The sequence below is a fragment of the Mytilus trossulus genome, chromosome 1, assembly GCF_036588685.1.
Source record: "Mytilus trossulus isolate FHL-02 chromosome 1, PNRI_Mtr1.1.1.hap1, whole genome shotgun sequence".
NCBI classification, from domain to species: Eukaryota; Metazoa; Mollusca; class Bivalvia; order Mytilida; family Mytilidae; genus Mytilus; species Mytilus trossulus.
In genome coordinates, this window is record NC_086373.1 from 66,370,638 (window position 1) to 66,386,526 (window position 15,889).

At 32.4% G+C, this 15,889-nt stretch overlaps 1 protein-coding gene across 1 annotated transcript; it reads left to right on the forward strand.

The window, feature by feature from the left end:
- Positions 1-302: 302 nt before the first annotated feature.
- LOC134682504 (cartilage matrix protein-like) lies at positions 303-15,299 on the forward strand. Its single transcript, XM_063541773.1, has 11 exons — positions 303-368; positions 2,596-2,664; positions 3,886-4,191; positions 4,586-4,843; positions 10,484-10,504; positions 10,982-11,287; positions 11,702-11,959; positions 12,582-12,593; positions 13,788-14,084; positions 14,397-14,654; positions 15,188-15,299. Exons 2-11 carry the CDS (start codon positions 2,598-2,600, stop codon positions 15,190-15,192), a joined length of 1,788 nt encoding a protein of 595 aa, XP_063397843.1. The 5' UTR covers positions 303-368; positions 2,596-2,597; the 3' UTR covers positions 15,193-15,299.
- Positions 15,300-15,889: the final 590 nt, after the last annotated feature.

The window sequence follows — 15,889 nt, forward strand, 5'->3', positions numbered from 1 at the left end:
TAAATTCAATAACAGTGGTTTTCATAAAATCAACGAAAATGAAATGCATCGTGCCCTCTTTTCCTCCCGGAATATAATAGATACTAACTCTGACATTAAATACAAAAGATCTTGAAACAGTTATATATCAAAAATTGATAATCTTGCTGTTTAAAATAATGATTCTTATAACTATCGACAGAGTGAAAAAAATCAAAAACATGGTTTCTAAAATTGTGCAACAAATATTCAATGCATGTCATAATGGTGGTTGTTGCGTGTTACGTACATTTTGTATGTCATTCTGATACAGACAAGTGTCTAGTTTCGTTTTAATTTGTGTGACACGTTTTGGCCAACATTTCCAATATCGAAGAAGATTTTTTCCGGTAAGTTTTATCTTTAATACATTTTAATATCTAATCTTTAACAGAAAATCTCTATGCACATTATTTAAGTTGCTAATTTGTAAATGCACCCTTGATACAGATTCCTTTAAAGTGAAGTTTATTTAGTCATTTTAAATGGTCATGCACTGAATGATGTTTTACTAACTGTTATGTTGTATATGCACACAGGACAAAATGTTCGATAATATATGGTATATTTGGTAAAATAATTCTTTTACTTTACTAGCGGCACCCGTTATCTTGCAAAGTTAAACTCTGGTGGTAGGACTCATTCGTTGAAAGACATCAAAAAGGAAAAAGCACCGATTTGTAGACGCCAAGAAAGAAACAGGAATACATTCGGTCACCAACGGCAAATATTATATAACGGTTTAATATAAACTTAAACTTTTAAAGAGTCTTTCTTCAGAAGTGATTTTACCTCACCTTTACCAATATGTATATCAGCAACTTTCTGGGAATTCTAATAGGAAACATGATTAAAAAAAAACATTTAGTGTACAAAAACTCATTAAATATTAAACCAAATTAAGGAATGATCGTACTTGTGATGTCACTTTATTTGATGTAGTACCACATGCGCAGAACATAATGACCCCTTGATTGATGACATCACCTCCGGATCCAGTTGAATACGTCACAAACCTCTCCACACAAATACCCAACTACTAAAACAAACACAGTCAAGTACGACTTGAACAGTGCCAAACTACTGTGTAATGCATTCTGGGTACTATTCTCTCAAGTGTACAACAAACGTCGTGATTGGTTAAAATTTTCCTTACCAATGCAAATAAATAACCCATAGTCTTTCAAATTCTGAAACGGCGATTTAACGAAGGGTATTGACTTCTTAAGTAACAATTTGATTAAGAAATAATTCATGGGGGCTTGAATATATCGTTATTTTACCACGGGTTGGCCCTTTATGACAAATATTTTACCCTGAGCGATAGCGAGGGGTAAAATATCGGCATAAAGGGACAACCCGTGGTAAAATCTAGATATATTCAAGCCCCCATGAATTATTTCGATTCTAATAGGACAAATACGGCAATTTTTTTGGATCGAAGCGCTCTAGGTGGAGGCCATTATTTGCTGTTCCCATAAATTTACGCACTTTTAGATTGGCGTAAAAGAACAGAGCAAACAGAATAAGTGACATGCTCAAATTATTTACAATAACGTATTTAGATAGATTTGGATACATTTTATTGATAATTTGTTTATATGTCTTCTATGTGTAAAAAAATAGGCTTATACCACAATTTTAGCATCGTTTGTTTACGTTTCCTCGTTGTGATGATTTTCGGTATCAGAAGCGTTTATTTTCCCGTAAAATGCTTAAATTATAACGTCATCATTCTATGACGTCGGGTACTTCATTCATAAAAATACATATGACATGGGAGTACGATCGGAACAGCCAATGCAATATATTCATATTTTACCACGGGTGTGTACTCAAAGCGTTTGAAGGACGTCATGTTAGAATTCCATTTAATTTTCAGTCGTCAGAATTTGACTAGGTTTAATGGCCGTATATAAAGAAATTCTTATCACTGTTTACATAAATTTAACCTCAATGCGATTTTTGTTGTTTAAATTAAAGAAAGACACGACTGTCTTGATATTTTGCATCCAATTAACTCATAAAGTTAAGAAAGGAAATGGTGAATGTGTCAAAGCGACAACAACCCACTTAAAGAGCAGACAACAGCCGAAGGCCATCAATGGGCATGTCCATCTTATTAGCACTGACTAAATAATAAAGTGCTGGTAGGCTTTTTTAAATTGCAGTGGAACCATTATGATCACTCATACTTATTTTGCTTCTTTATTTCTCTGCATTCACTTTGTGGATTATTTATTAAGAGGATGCAGAGGTTAGAATGGGAGTTGTAAGTAAAAATAAGATACTGTGAACTACATGTAGGTTGGTGCATTTGAAATGAGCAAATATATAATAATTACTGTATGTTTTTTCCCTCTAAATAGACAGTTCCTTTTCTACCTTATCCCCAACTTGTGATCGGAAAATATAATTTTTGACATTAAATCGTCAAAATGCATTTATTGGTATGCTTAGCGAAAACGTGAGTGTACAAAATACATATTAAAAATGTGCAATTTTAGAAATGTTTGAATGAACTTTCTGGTTATTGCTATAAATAGATGTTTCAAAGTATTTTCCATTTATTTACAGATATGAAAATTTTAAGTGTATTCGTATTGCTTCTCTTGGCAAAACCTTCAGATGCAAAGAACACAAAAGGTAAGTGTACCACACATGAGGTTCTTGACTTTGGACTAGCACATTTGTTTAATAGGATATAGGAGTTCAAAACTAGTTTTTAATGGTTCCTTACCGTCCCACTTTTAGATCTAAGTTAGTGTGCTAAGAAAATATATATACACGAAACATACTATTGCAATTACTGTAAACAGGATACTACATAGTTGAATTATAAGAAAAACATAAGAAGAGGTCAATAACTTTGACCTATAATGGTTTACTTTTACAAATTGTGACTTGGATGGAGAGTGGCACTCATACAACAACTTATTATATCTATATATACAATGTACGTATGAAAAATGCTCGCAGCTTCTGAAAGCACTCGTGCCACAACTTCTTATATCTACATACCGTATGAAAAATCCTCACAGTTTCTGAAATCAATTTCAAATCCTAAACTTGCAAGTTCAGCATGAAATCATATCATTATTCACTCTAATATCGGTCACTGTGCTTCCTGTTATATTAGTTACGTAATAAACATATGTTGCAAATTTTCTTGTGTACTGTACACAGTACCAGAAGACACTCAAGATATTGTACATTGCCCAGGTGGAAAACATTACAAGAGGAAACACCTTTATAAACAATTGCAAAATCGTAAGGAAAAGTACAGGACACATTGAACAAGTGACATTTTCTACAAATAAAATTCAAATAAAAAGGGATAAAGAATTTCTCATCCTGTAATATAAAAATAAAAAATTACGATTTACATTTTGGCTAATTCTCTTTTTTTTCAAACACTAGTAGAAAGAAAGGGAAACGTAAACTAATTTGATAATTGCTGAAGGTGTTACCAATTATATCCATCAATATTTCCTTTATTGTAAATATTTGTTCTAATTTTGAAGGTAAATAATGTGATTCTAGAACTGACAAAACATTTAATTCCCTAGCCTTAACTTCAATAGAATGCTTTCCAAAATCAGTACATGTCACATCGAAATGGCCTGGTTTGCAATTGAGCGAGACAGACTACAATGCTAATTAGCTCTTTTTCATATAAATTTTAACATTATCTTGTAAATTTCAATAAACAATACTCTCTTACTCCTTCTTGATGTTATCGGTTGATACATCCAGTTTTTTTAATATCTAGCACTCTTCAAATAAAGTTTGACCAAGAAACTAGTTTTAAATGCACCAGTATGCCACCTATTGCCTTTTATGTCATTGCTTTTTAATATTTTATAGGATGTGGAACGAAGGCAGATGTGATGTTTGTTTTAGATTCTTCTGGAAGCGTCGGATCTTCTAACTGGCAAATCATGTTGAAATTCGTTCAAAATGTTATCAATATATTTACCATCGGCAAAGATGATGTTCAAGTTGGTGTTGACATCTATTCAGGTGGTCCATCTTCACAAATAAAGTTAAACTCGTACCATTCCAAAACACAACTTATGAACGCGGTGAAAGGTATTTCATATATTGGCGGAGGAACAGCAACACATCTTGGCATACAACACATGACTAATACCAGTTTCTCCTCATCATACGGTAATTATTGGATGTAACACGTCTTCTGATTGGCTGATTGTTTTTCTATCAATTCATTGACATCAAACATTCTCAGTTTTTAAACATGTTTTAAAAGATTAACTTTTTTACTTCTTAAAAATGTTAAGATTAACTTCCTAAAAATGAAATTGAAATTAAAATGGAATGGTTGCAATATTTTTTCTTAATATTCTCAAAATTGCTGTACACACTTTTAAATATCCCACTACATGTAGGCAGGTTGATCAGAGTGCACCCCATTTTTGATTTTATTTCTTAATACAAATGGTTGCTGCTTTACTCACTCGCTCGCGATTTTGGATGTATATGTGCTGTAAGCTGGTTCAACAAGAAAAAACTATTGTATAATAATACATGCACATTTGTAATTCAGGAAGCCGGTCTGGCGTTCCAAAGATAGGGATCATTGTTACAGATGGACAGTCTAATTCTAAAGTTGAAACGCTGTCTGCTGCTAACGATACCAAGAGTGAAGGAATACTACTGTTTTCTATTGGGATTGGTAGTAGTACTGATAGTGCAGAACTGAGGGGTATAGCTAATGACCCAGACAGTGATTTTTACTTCACAGTGAACGACTTCAAAGCTTTGAAATCTATCGAAAGTAGCCTTGCTTCGAAAGCATGCACAAGTATGTATATAGAGATTTTAAATTGTCAACTTTTAATTATCACAAGAGTTTTTGTTGAATTTCATTGATAATGCAGTATAAAATATAGGTCATGCCGTTTGGACGGATGCAAAGAAACAAGAAATTCATTGAGTTGGAGGGCGGTAAAAACAAACAGCTAAAAGTGGAACAGATGACATGTTTATAGCAGTTAACATTATGCTTTGCAACGGACTCCACAGTCTTCTTTAACGTGTAGACCTTTCGGGGCTCTCCTGACAAGTTGCATCAGTATTCTAGCAGTCGTATAATTAACACACACAGCCAAAATGTGCGTTCAACATAAGCATGAGATTTGGTGCTGGCATGGGAAATTAAGATAGTTATCAATTTTAAAATATACCGTATCAAATGTTATGGTTAAAGAAGAGATAATACTTTCAATATGGATATGTGAAATCATAAATATTGTTTAAATTTATTTTGGAATAATTGGCTTTAACGCTATCATAAGGGCTTAATGTATCTTTAATTATAGATATAGGAAGATGTGGTGTGAGTGCCAATGAGACAACTCTCCATCCAAATAACAATTTAAAAAGTAAACCATTATAGGTTAAAGTACGGCCTTCAACACGGAGCCTTGGCTTACACCGAACAACAAGCTATAAAGGGCCCCAAAATTACTAGTGTAAAACCATTCAAACGGGAAAACCAACGGTCTAATCTATATAAACAAAACGAGAAACGAGAAACACGTATATATTACATAAACAAACGACAACTACTGTACATCAAATTCCTGACTTAGGACAGGTGCAAACATTTGCAGCGGGATTAAACGTTTTAATGGATCCAAACCTTCTCCCTTTTTCTGAAACAATAGCATAACATCACAACATAGAAAAACATACGATAAAATATCAATTGGCAGACTTAACTCAATCAAAAAACGTATGATTACACAATGAACGAATAAATTTGATCTGCGATATCTGAATACAAATGCACAGTTAATTAAATATTAGAGACAAACATTCATGACCAAAAAGCTAACAAACAAATTCAAACACAGGACATCAATGAGAAATATTTAACCAATCAAAGTTCACTTTAGAAAAAAACCCGTTTTTTTATAATCTTGAAGTTTATACAAATGTTGTAAGAATAAGTGAAAAATTGAAGATATTACAAATAATCAAAGCTGGTGTACAGACAAGATCCATATAAATAAAAATAACAAAAAAGCATTATAAACAGTATCAACAGGTCGAATTAACAAGAAAATACGATTTGAGAGTACTCGCAGTTACTGACAGCTAGTTACCCATTTAAAGTCATATGAAACGAGTGAGTGGTGAAAAATAATGTTTATCCCATTTTTGAACCAATGCATGTATACATCATAAACTTAGTCCTCTGTGCACGATTTTATCATTATTTTCGCAAATATATCATATAATCGTCAATTTGTTTCCTCTCTGTTTGTTATGATTTAACAAATATGGCTGCGAGCATTAAATGCCGTGTTTTGAAGCCGAGTTTTACCGATTGTCACCTTATAGTAAACAAATCACAAAAAGCATGTGTTTAACATGTATAATCAGATATTTGTTTATTCCAATGACAGATCCATCCGTATTGTGGTCACCGGATTTTTACGAGGAGGGTTACGTTTGGGTCACTATGCATACGGAAGATATTTTTAGTTGGTGTTTTTTACCGGCCTCCAAACTCAAATTCTAATATATGGGAATTATTTAATGAGTCAGTTGATAAAGCACTTGATTGTAATTTGCCAATTTTCCTTTGTGGTGATTTCAATTGCGATATGATGTCAAACACAAGTAACTCTTTTAAAAAGTTACTTAACCGTTTAAACTTAGAAAATGTTGTTTGGGAGCCTACCAACTTTACAACCCAAACTGGAACTTGTATTGATTTATGTGTGACTAATCGCAAGAACTTAATTAAATCAGTAACTGTTCTTACACCGATATGCAGTTCTCATTCTCCTGTTTCAGTCGAAATTTCATTTAAAACTTTTAAACAACACTCGTTTAAAAGACAAATTCGTGATTTTAAGCGTGCAGATTATGAAGGTCTTAAAAACCAGTTGAACGATACTGACTGGGATGATGTTGTTTTTAATTCAAATAATATAAATGATGTTTATATGAACTTTGTCAGAACATTCGAAAGTACTGTAAATAGATATATACCTACTAAAACTATTACAGTAAGACCAAATGATAAACCTTTTATGAACAACTTAATAAGAAACAAGATAAGACATCGTAATAGAATTCACCACAAAGCGAAAACTTCAAATAATCCAGATCACTGGAAAAAATTTAGAGAAATTCGTAATGAAATTATCAGCTTAGTTAGAAAGGCAAAAGAAGATTATAAGTGCAAACTGACATCTCAACTTATTGACAAAAATATTCCTCCTGGTAAATGGTGGCGCATTGCCAAGTCTGTATCAAATTTTACTAAAAATAGAGATTCTCCCCCTTTTTTAGAACATGATGGCCAAATTTTTATTCATCCATTGGACAAATCAGAGATCCTGAACAATCATTTTGCTAATATAGCTAATATTGATACAGAACCAGAAATTCCTGATAATAAAGAGCCTCCTCCATGTCATTTAAATAAATTTGTCATCACTGAGAAAGAAATTTTAGATCAATTAAAAATCTTGAATGTTAACAAACCTGCTGGACCTGACGGTATCAGTCCTAGAATTTTAAAAGAGGTTGCTAGCTTTGTTTCTAAACCATTAACTAAGTTATTTAATATGTCTCTATCAGTTAAACAGGTTCCACTGTTATGGAAAATTGCACATGTTAATCCTATTTTTAAAGGAAAAGGTAGTCCACATTCAGCTCTTAACTATCGTCCAATATCTGTTACTAGTATTGTTTGTAAGATTATGGAAAAAGTTCTATTTAAACATTTGTATAATTACATGAGAAGTAATAACCTTTTGTCAAAGTTTCAATCTGGTTTCCAGCCAGGTGACTCTACTGTTAATCAGTTAATTGAAATATATCATAAAATTATTAGTAATATGGATAGTGGGAGGGATGTAAGGTTTGTATTTTGTGATGTATCTAGAGCTTTTGATAAAGTTTGGCATAAAGGACTTTTATTTAAACTTAAACAATCTGGCATAAACGATCAGCTCTTATCTTGGATAGAGAGTTATCTTTCAGATCGTCAACAAAAGGTCGTTTCAGAAGGTTTTTCGTCAACCCTTAGAAGTATACATGCAGGTGTCCCCCAGGGATCAGTTTTAGGACCCTTTCTGTTTCTCATTTATATAAATGATATAGTAAATGACATTTCTAATGATATTAGACTTTTTGCAGATGACACCTCTTTATTTGTTATAGTAGATGATGATCCTGCTGTAGCAGCTGCTTCTTTGACTGATGACTTGGATGTTATCTCAAATTGGGCAAAATCATGGGCTGTTCAATTTAACTCTAAGAAAACTAAAAATATTGTATTTACTAGAAGGGAAAGGGAACACCCACCTGTATTTTTTGGAATAAACGGGGAAGAGGTTGAGAAAATAAATATTCACTGTCATCTTGGGATAACATTTCAGTCATCAGCTTCATGGAACTCGCATATTGATATTATTTATAAAAAAGCATGCTCTCGTCTATCTGTGCTTCGTCAAGTTAAATATTTATTAGATAGGAGTTCACTTATACGTATTTATTATGCTTTTATTAGACCTATATTAGAGTATGGTGATGTTGTATGGGGCAATTGCTCCCAGCACGAGTCTGAGCTTCTTGAAAGTATTCAGATAGAAGCCGCTAGAATTATTACAGGCTTACGACGTAATTCCTCCAGACAAAAACTTTATATTGAATTAGGTTTAGAAACTCTGGAGAATAGACGTAATAAACATAAGCTTATACTATTCTATAAAATATTAAATGGGATGACACCTGCATACTTATATGAGTTAGTCCAGCCATATCTTCCCAGACAAACCCCTTATACTTTGAGGAATGAAAATAACACTTTTCATCCGCCTCTTGCTAGAACTAGCTCTTATTTTAATAGTTTCATTCCTTCCACCATAAGACTTTGGAATAGTCTTCCTTTGAGTTTACAAAAATCCCCAAGTTTGGGTATATTTAGAAGTGGACTGGAAAAGTTTTATAGGACTGATGATATATTTAAACCTTTCAACTATGGGATAAGGAAACTTAATATAAGTCATTGTCAACTCAGAAATAATGCTAGCAACCTAAAATCTCATCTGTTTAACCAGTTCTTATCAGAGAACACTGTTTGTGTAAACTGTAATCACCCTGTTGAGGATAACAAACATTTCTTTTTCATTTGCCCTAAGTACAATGATGTAAGACAGATCCTTCTTGATTCCATTAACTCCATTGCTGACAATGTTGATATAAATATTGAATTATTACTTTTTGGAAACAGATTATTTTCATATGATATGAATATTGCTATTTTTAAATCTGTTCATAAATATATCAGTGACACTCATCGTTTTGTTTAAAACTTACTTATTTTTTGCTTCATTTAGTTTTATTTTTTTTTTTTCTTCTTCTCCACTTAAACATTAATTCATTTTATCCACTAAGCAAGCTTAGTGTCTCTTTCAAGCCATATATATATATATTTCTAATGACTTATAAAGGATATTTGCATGTTTCAAGGTTCTTGAATATATGAGTAATTGCCTATATATACTTAAATATACTTTGCATTTAGTAAGTAACACTGTAAACATTTATTTTCTCGTGTGTGCTCATAAGTAGCATGCATATTCCACTATATTGCATTATTTTAAATACAGTTGTTATAATTGAATTATACCTTGAACATGTAATATGGAGAGAGCTTTTATAGGCTGTGCCTGTTGCTCAATCCTTTTCATATCTTAATGAATAAAATATGTTTAAAATCAAATACGGAAGATATGTCGGCGAATTGCTTCCTGGAAGCAAGCAATTAAAAATAAGTAAACTTCTTCTAAATGGAGACAAAATAAAAGAATTTTCCTAAAAAAAAAAAAGGATATGTACATAAAATGTATAATAAAAACTATCCATTTAGTTATAAAAACACTTGCATATTTTTTTTTAATTTGAGGTTTCTTATGACTTTAATAATGATTAAATCATGTCGGCGTTGGCTGTTTAAAGTCATAAGAAACCTCAAATCCAAAAAAATAATGCATACGTTTTTTTATAATTCAAAAATTGACGATCATACGAAATTTACACGAAAAAATTTATAAATTCGTGCATAGAAGACTAAGTTTATGATGTTTTTATGCATTGGTTCAAGAATTGGAAGAACATTATTTTTCACTGGTCACTCGTTTCTTATAACTTTAACGAACTGATTTGACAAATGGAAGTTTTTAACGACCTTGACTGGCTATACAGCCCTTGCACGGTTGTTTATGTCTTTTATGCTTTAATATCCGAATTGTGTATGTTTATTGTGTTTATTGTGTAAATGTATGTATTTGTCGGTTATACAAGTTCAAAGAGCTTATAATGTTATTGTTTTGTGACACGCCGACCTTAAATAACTCTTTTGATTTGATTTGTGTATTTCTTATATATACTATATATATTTGTTATTCTATGTTTTCAGTTTTCACGCCACGATCTACTGGTAAGTACTTAAAATGTAAAGGGAGATATCAAAATGACCAAACACGATAAAGGAGCAAAGTGCCTTAAACGGGTTTGCCTATCAAGTAAACGCTGCGCATGTTAGTATCTATAAACTGAACATCAGGGTATACTTAATGGACTTAACTCTCGTGTTCGTCCTTGTCAACATTTTCATTCTCCATTACGATACCACTTCTTCACTTGAACAAAATATACACACATATAACATCCATCATTATTTTGACAGATTGTTGATAAGTCATTAATTTTCTTCATCAGCATCTTCATTATATAATCACTGAAATATAATACACAAGTCATAAGTTTTAATTAACAAGAGGGACATTACATATGGTTTTTAAAAGTTCTCATGGAAACATCAAAGAGGGTTATTTATTTATAAGTATTAGTTTTACAAGATTGTTTCCCTCGAATATATGTCACATATATAATAATATATGCTACAAATTACTAGGTTGCAACGCTGGAGCGGACCTCGTTTTCCTGGTCGATAATTCTGGCAGTGTTGGATCCACCAACTTTCAAACCACTTTGAAGTTTATGTCTGACATAGTTGACGGCCTTGACATTGCCAAAGACAAGTTTCAAGTTGGCGTAGTAACTTTTCATACACCAGTTAAGGCGGAATTTAACCTAGACAAGTATCAGAGCAAGAAGGATATAAAGAATGCCATAATGTCAATCAAGTACGAGGGAGGGGGAACAAATACCGGTGATGCTATTAAATATCTTCATTCGACATCGTTCGCCCACTCATCAGGTACATGTAGTTAGATATTATTTGTAGTTATCTCCCTTGATATATTATTTTCAGAGTAATCTCCCTTGATAAAACATTACTTGCAATGAGAATAAATGACCATTGTGTTCTTTACTGTTCTAAAACATGACCAAACTATTTGATATACCATGAGAACCAACAACTCAATTCTTCTTGATTAAAACTATTTTTTAAAAATGAAAAAAGATCAAACAATCACACTTTATCTCCCCTAGCTGCGACATAAGAAGGGATTATACTATTTGCCAGCAGTAACTGCGTTAACTATGTGAATAACGTTTTATTTTTTACATGATTTAGAGTACAAGTATCTGGATATTGCGTTGCTTTCATTAAACGATTATAAATCTATCCACATATCCTAAACAATAATGAAATTAATTTAAAATTCAGGACACAGACCTGGACACCCAATGATTGGAATTTTGATAACAGACGGATATTCATCAAATAAAGCACAGACCAGAGAAGAGGCCAGGAATGCCAGACTCAAAGGGATAAGAATGTTTTCTATAGGAGTCGGTAGTTCTGTGGATGCGACAGAAATACAGAGTGTTGCCAGTGAACCAAAGAGCCAGTTTGTCTTCACAGCTGCTAATTTCAATTTGCTGAAATCAATCAAGACTATAGTCTTGAGTAAAGCTTGCGAAGGTAGATTAGTCATTTTTTTTTAACTGAAATTTTTATAAGCATAAACATTCTGAAAAAAGGCAACCAATCAAAGTGCTTTATGCCAATATCAAATTTATGAAAAGATTCTGTGTCATTATGGTCTCTTGTGGAGAGTTGTCTAATTGGCAACTAATCCACATCTTCTTTTTTGTATAGACGTTAAAATTATAGAAAGTAAGATTCTATTCATACATTTACCAAACGAGATAACATACCAGTACAAATATTCTACAATGCACCAATACATATGCAAAGAGGAAACATATACTTCGATTTAAGATCTAAAGAAATCAGTTTTATCATAAAATAGCACAAAACTTCTGAACAAATATAATATTCAGAATCAAGAGTATGGAAGATTTGGTAGTTTTGATGACTAGTTTCGATTGTAAAATTCAATTTAGAGTATGATTGTGTCTCCTATTTTATATTGTTTTGCAATGGGTACATACTGCGTTCTTTCCCATAGAATGTAAACGGGACAAGCAAAATCGTTGATATATTGTATTGCATCTAACAACAATTTGGCTTCTTATTTTTCAATGTAACTTCAATTTGATACACCGTCTTGATCTAATAAATTTGTTATCCTTATTTACAGTCGCCGATATTAGTAAGTATTCATAATTTCCTTTGCACATAAATACATAAAACACCTTAATGAATGAAAATATGACGTTTTAATGCGAGTGTGGGTAAAAAAGTTTATGATTGCAAATTTTGAATTTTATCTCAGATTTCTTCAAACAGTGTTCCGATGTAAAAGTTTTATTGTGCAATGGACAAAACATGGTTGCATAAAGTTGCTGCAGGGTCTGATCTGGTAGTTCTGGACTATAAATAAAAGATCTTTAGTTTCTTCCATCCTCTCAAAATGATAGTTTGCGAGAGAGAATAAAATATTGTATTTCACATCAATAAAACATTCTGTAAAACATCCAAACCAATTACGAGTTGAATAAGAATATTATTTTGCTAATATTTAAACATTTGAATATCAGATTTTCGTCACAAAATGAGTATAAATGTAATGCTATCTAGTTTAAACGATCTGTTAGCATCGTCATGTAATTTTCAAACCCAAAAAAATATTTTTAAGGTTGCATACACTGTTCCTGCAATTCCGTTTTTATAGTATTCGATTTCTAAATTAATTTGTTTAGCATACGTACATGTATCTGTTTTCATGATTATGTGCATCTTGTGCGCACGAAAATAGACGAGTCAAGCTAGCAAACAATTGGCTAACGAACAATTCGGAGGTACATGTATGTATAACTAAAAACCACAATATCACACAAGGCAATCATGTTTTTTCTCTCCAAGCTAGCGGACAACTATGAGAATAATCTTAAAAAATAACGAAATAAACTGTATCATCATGCATTCTCTTAAGTGATCGCTAACTCGAAAAAAAAACACTATTGCCTAGAGTGAATTTTAGTTATACCTCCCAATTGTTTGTTAGCTAATTGTGCGCTACAATTGTTTGCTAGCTTCAGGTCAGGTCATTGTCTATTATGACAGGATTTTAACCTTAAAGTTTGCTATAGTCGACAAACAGTAAATGAAAAAAAGAGACAAAGAGAGAAAGAGTGTTCAACATTTTATATTCCGCAAATGAAAAAAAGATAAAAGTGCATCATTTAAGTAGAAAAAAACAACTTAGTTCAGTTTTATTGGTGTTACAGAAAATGTCACGAAACACTCATGTATACGAAAACAGCAGAATAAATGAGCATTAGTAAAAAACAAAATCACAGTTAATGTTAAACAATATCTAACATGATTTGTTTCATTTTGTCAGCTTGTTGGGGAAAGACAGATTTGGTATTTGTCCTTGAAGATTCTTGTCATGTAGGGAAACAAAATTTCCAGAAAATGTTGGACATTGTTGAAGACCTTGTTCAAGAAGTTCCGGTTGGCAAGGGAAATGTACAAGTTGGTGTCAATACGTTCAGATGCACTGCTAGTACAGAATTCGAAATCGGAAAGTATAAAAAGGGAAAAGACATCATCAGAGCTGTCAATAAAATAAAATACACTGGGGGGAAGGTGAATACTGGAAAAGCTATTGAATATACAAGGAAAAACAGTTTCCCAGGTAAATGAATACTTATATCAATTAAATATCATCTTGATACATGATGAAATATTCGCAACTGGACCTCTTACCGAAGCTAAGTAGTCGAAAAGTCATTTGTTATTTCGATTAAGCATGCACCTGCGACAACTCGAATTTTGTTAGGTTTGTGTTATAATTTAAAAATATAGTTTTGAGGTTTGTTGACTGTTGTTTTTTGTTTGTCTGTTAACTTTGTGCATGATGTTAACCGTCTTATTCTTATCTAAGATTTGTCTCTAAATGTAAGTTTTTATAAGAGACATATTTTGTAAATGTATATGTATCCCTCAGATTCTCGCAGCAATGCAAAGAAAATGATGATCATTCTAACAAATGGATCTGACAAGGGACTTTCTAAAACTCTGGGAGAAGCACAGAAGGCAAGAAACAGTGGGATAAAAGTAATGGTGATTGGCATTGGTTCACATACAAACCAGGAACTGTTCAAGGAGATGGCAACAGAGCCGTATAACAAATATGTATTCTCTGACTCAAGCTTTGATCCTCTTCGAAACATGCGAGATGTTCTAATACAACGGAAATGTTCAGGTAAAGAATCTTAAAGAGGAGTGCGTTTCTTTTTAGCTCTGTGCAAACTCAAAAATATACTTAATTCCTTTCAAAAAATATGTGTTCTGTAATGCGTGTAAAATAACGATAGAGAGATGTTTGGTAAGAGAGGTGGATTGATTGTGTCCGGGGCCCCCTAGGCCTCCAAATGAGGTTACATTTATGGTAAATTCAGATTTTATTACCGGTCCCAGTTCAAACTGAAGTGGTGCTCGTTCCTCTTTTCAAATTGCTTGATCCGTATCTGGATCAATGCCTTAAATGGTGTTCAATGTTTTTTGCACAGTTGAAATCTCTAGGCGTCAGTTTCTTAAATTCGAGGGTCCATCAAGACACGGTTAAATCAGATATGATCAGTTGAAGTGTTTTTTTAACTCTAATTTCGATGAAATGTGTTTTAAAATCTTTTCTGTATGCTATTATAAAGTTTGGCATATTAACTTATATGATGACAAAGTTTTTCTAGATTTTTAAGTAATTAGTTATTTCATTTGTTTTCTTTTTTTTTTCAGCATAAGAGTTACATTGCCAACAACGTGATTGATAAGATGTCGTGAACTCATACAAAGACTAAAGAAGATTTGTTATTTGCTTTCAAAAATTAAATTGCATTTTGAAATTTAAGTTCTTGTTTTTATAATATAAATTTTGCGCCAAAACTTATATTGAAAAATTTAAAGTAGTTGAAATGTGAACCTTTATTAGATGTGGTCTATTCATGTACATTTTGTACTTCAGATGAGGGGAATTTTGACAACAACAATTATAACCAAAAGACATCTACACATGAGAATTTCAAAAATATGCAGAGTCTAAACACTGATGTAGATTATTAGGGAGTAATAACAGAACATCTGCCATCAAATCTTTCAAATTATATGAAAAAAAAACCCAATATTGGTTTGAATTCTGACTGCAGATATGACATGCACATTCAGAACCACGGTTAGTGCCAAAAGAATTAATTTTAATGTCTGTTTTGATGGTGCTCAGGCCACCCTCCTTGTTATAACTGGAAGTGCACGCGATTACAATAATGTAAGTTCACTTCATCCGCCTTATATGTACCCCGAGACAAGGTGTGTTTTGTCGGAGAGTACCCCGATACCTTTCTCGTTCAACATGCAAACTATGTGCAGATATTATGTCTTCTCTGTCCAACTTCTTTTACGGTTAAATATTTCTCAATACCAAAATTTCCTAAAACTTGCAAC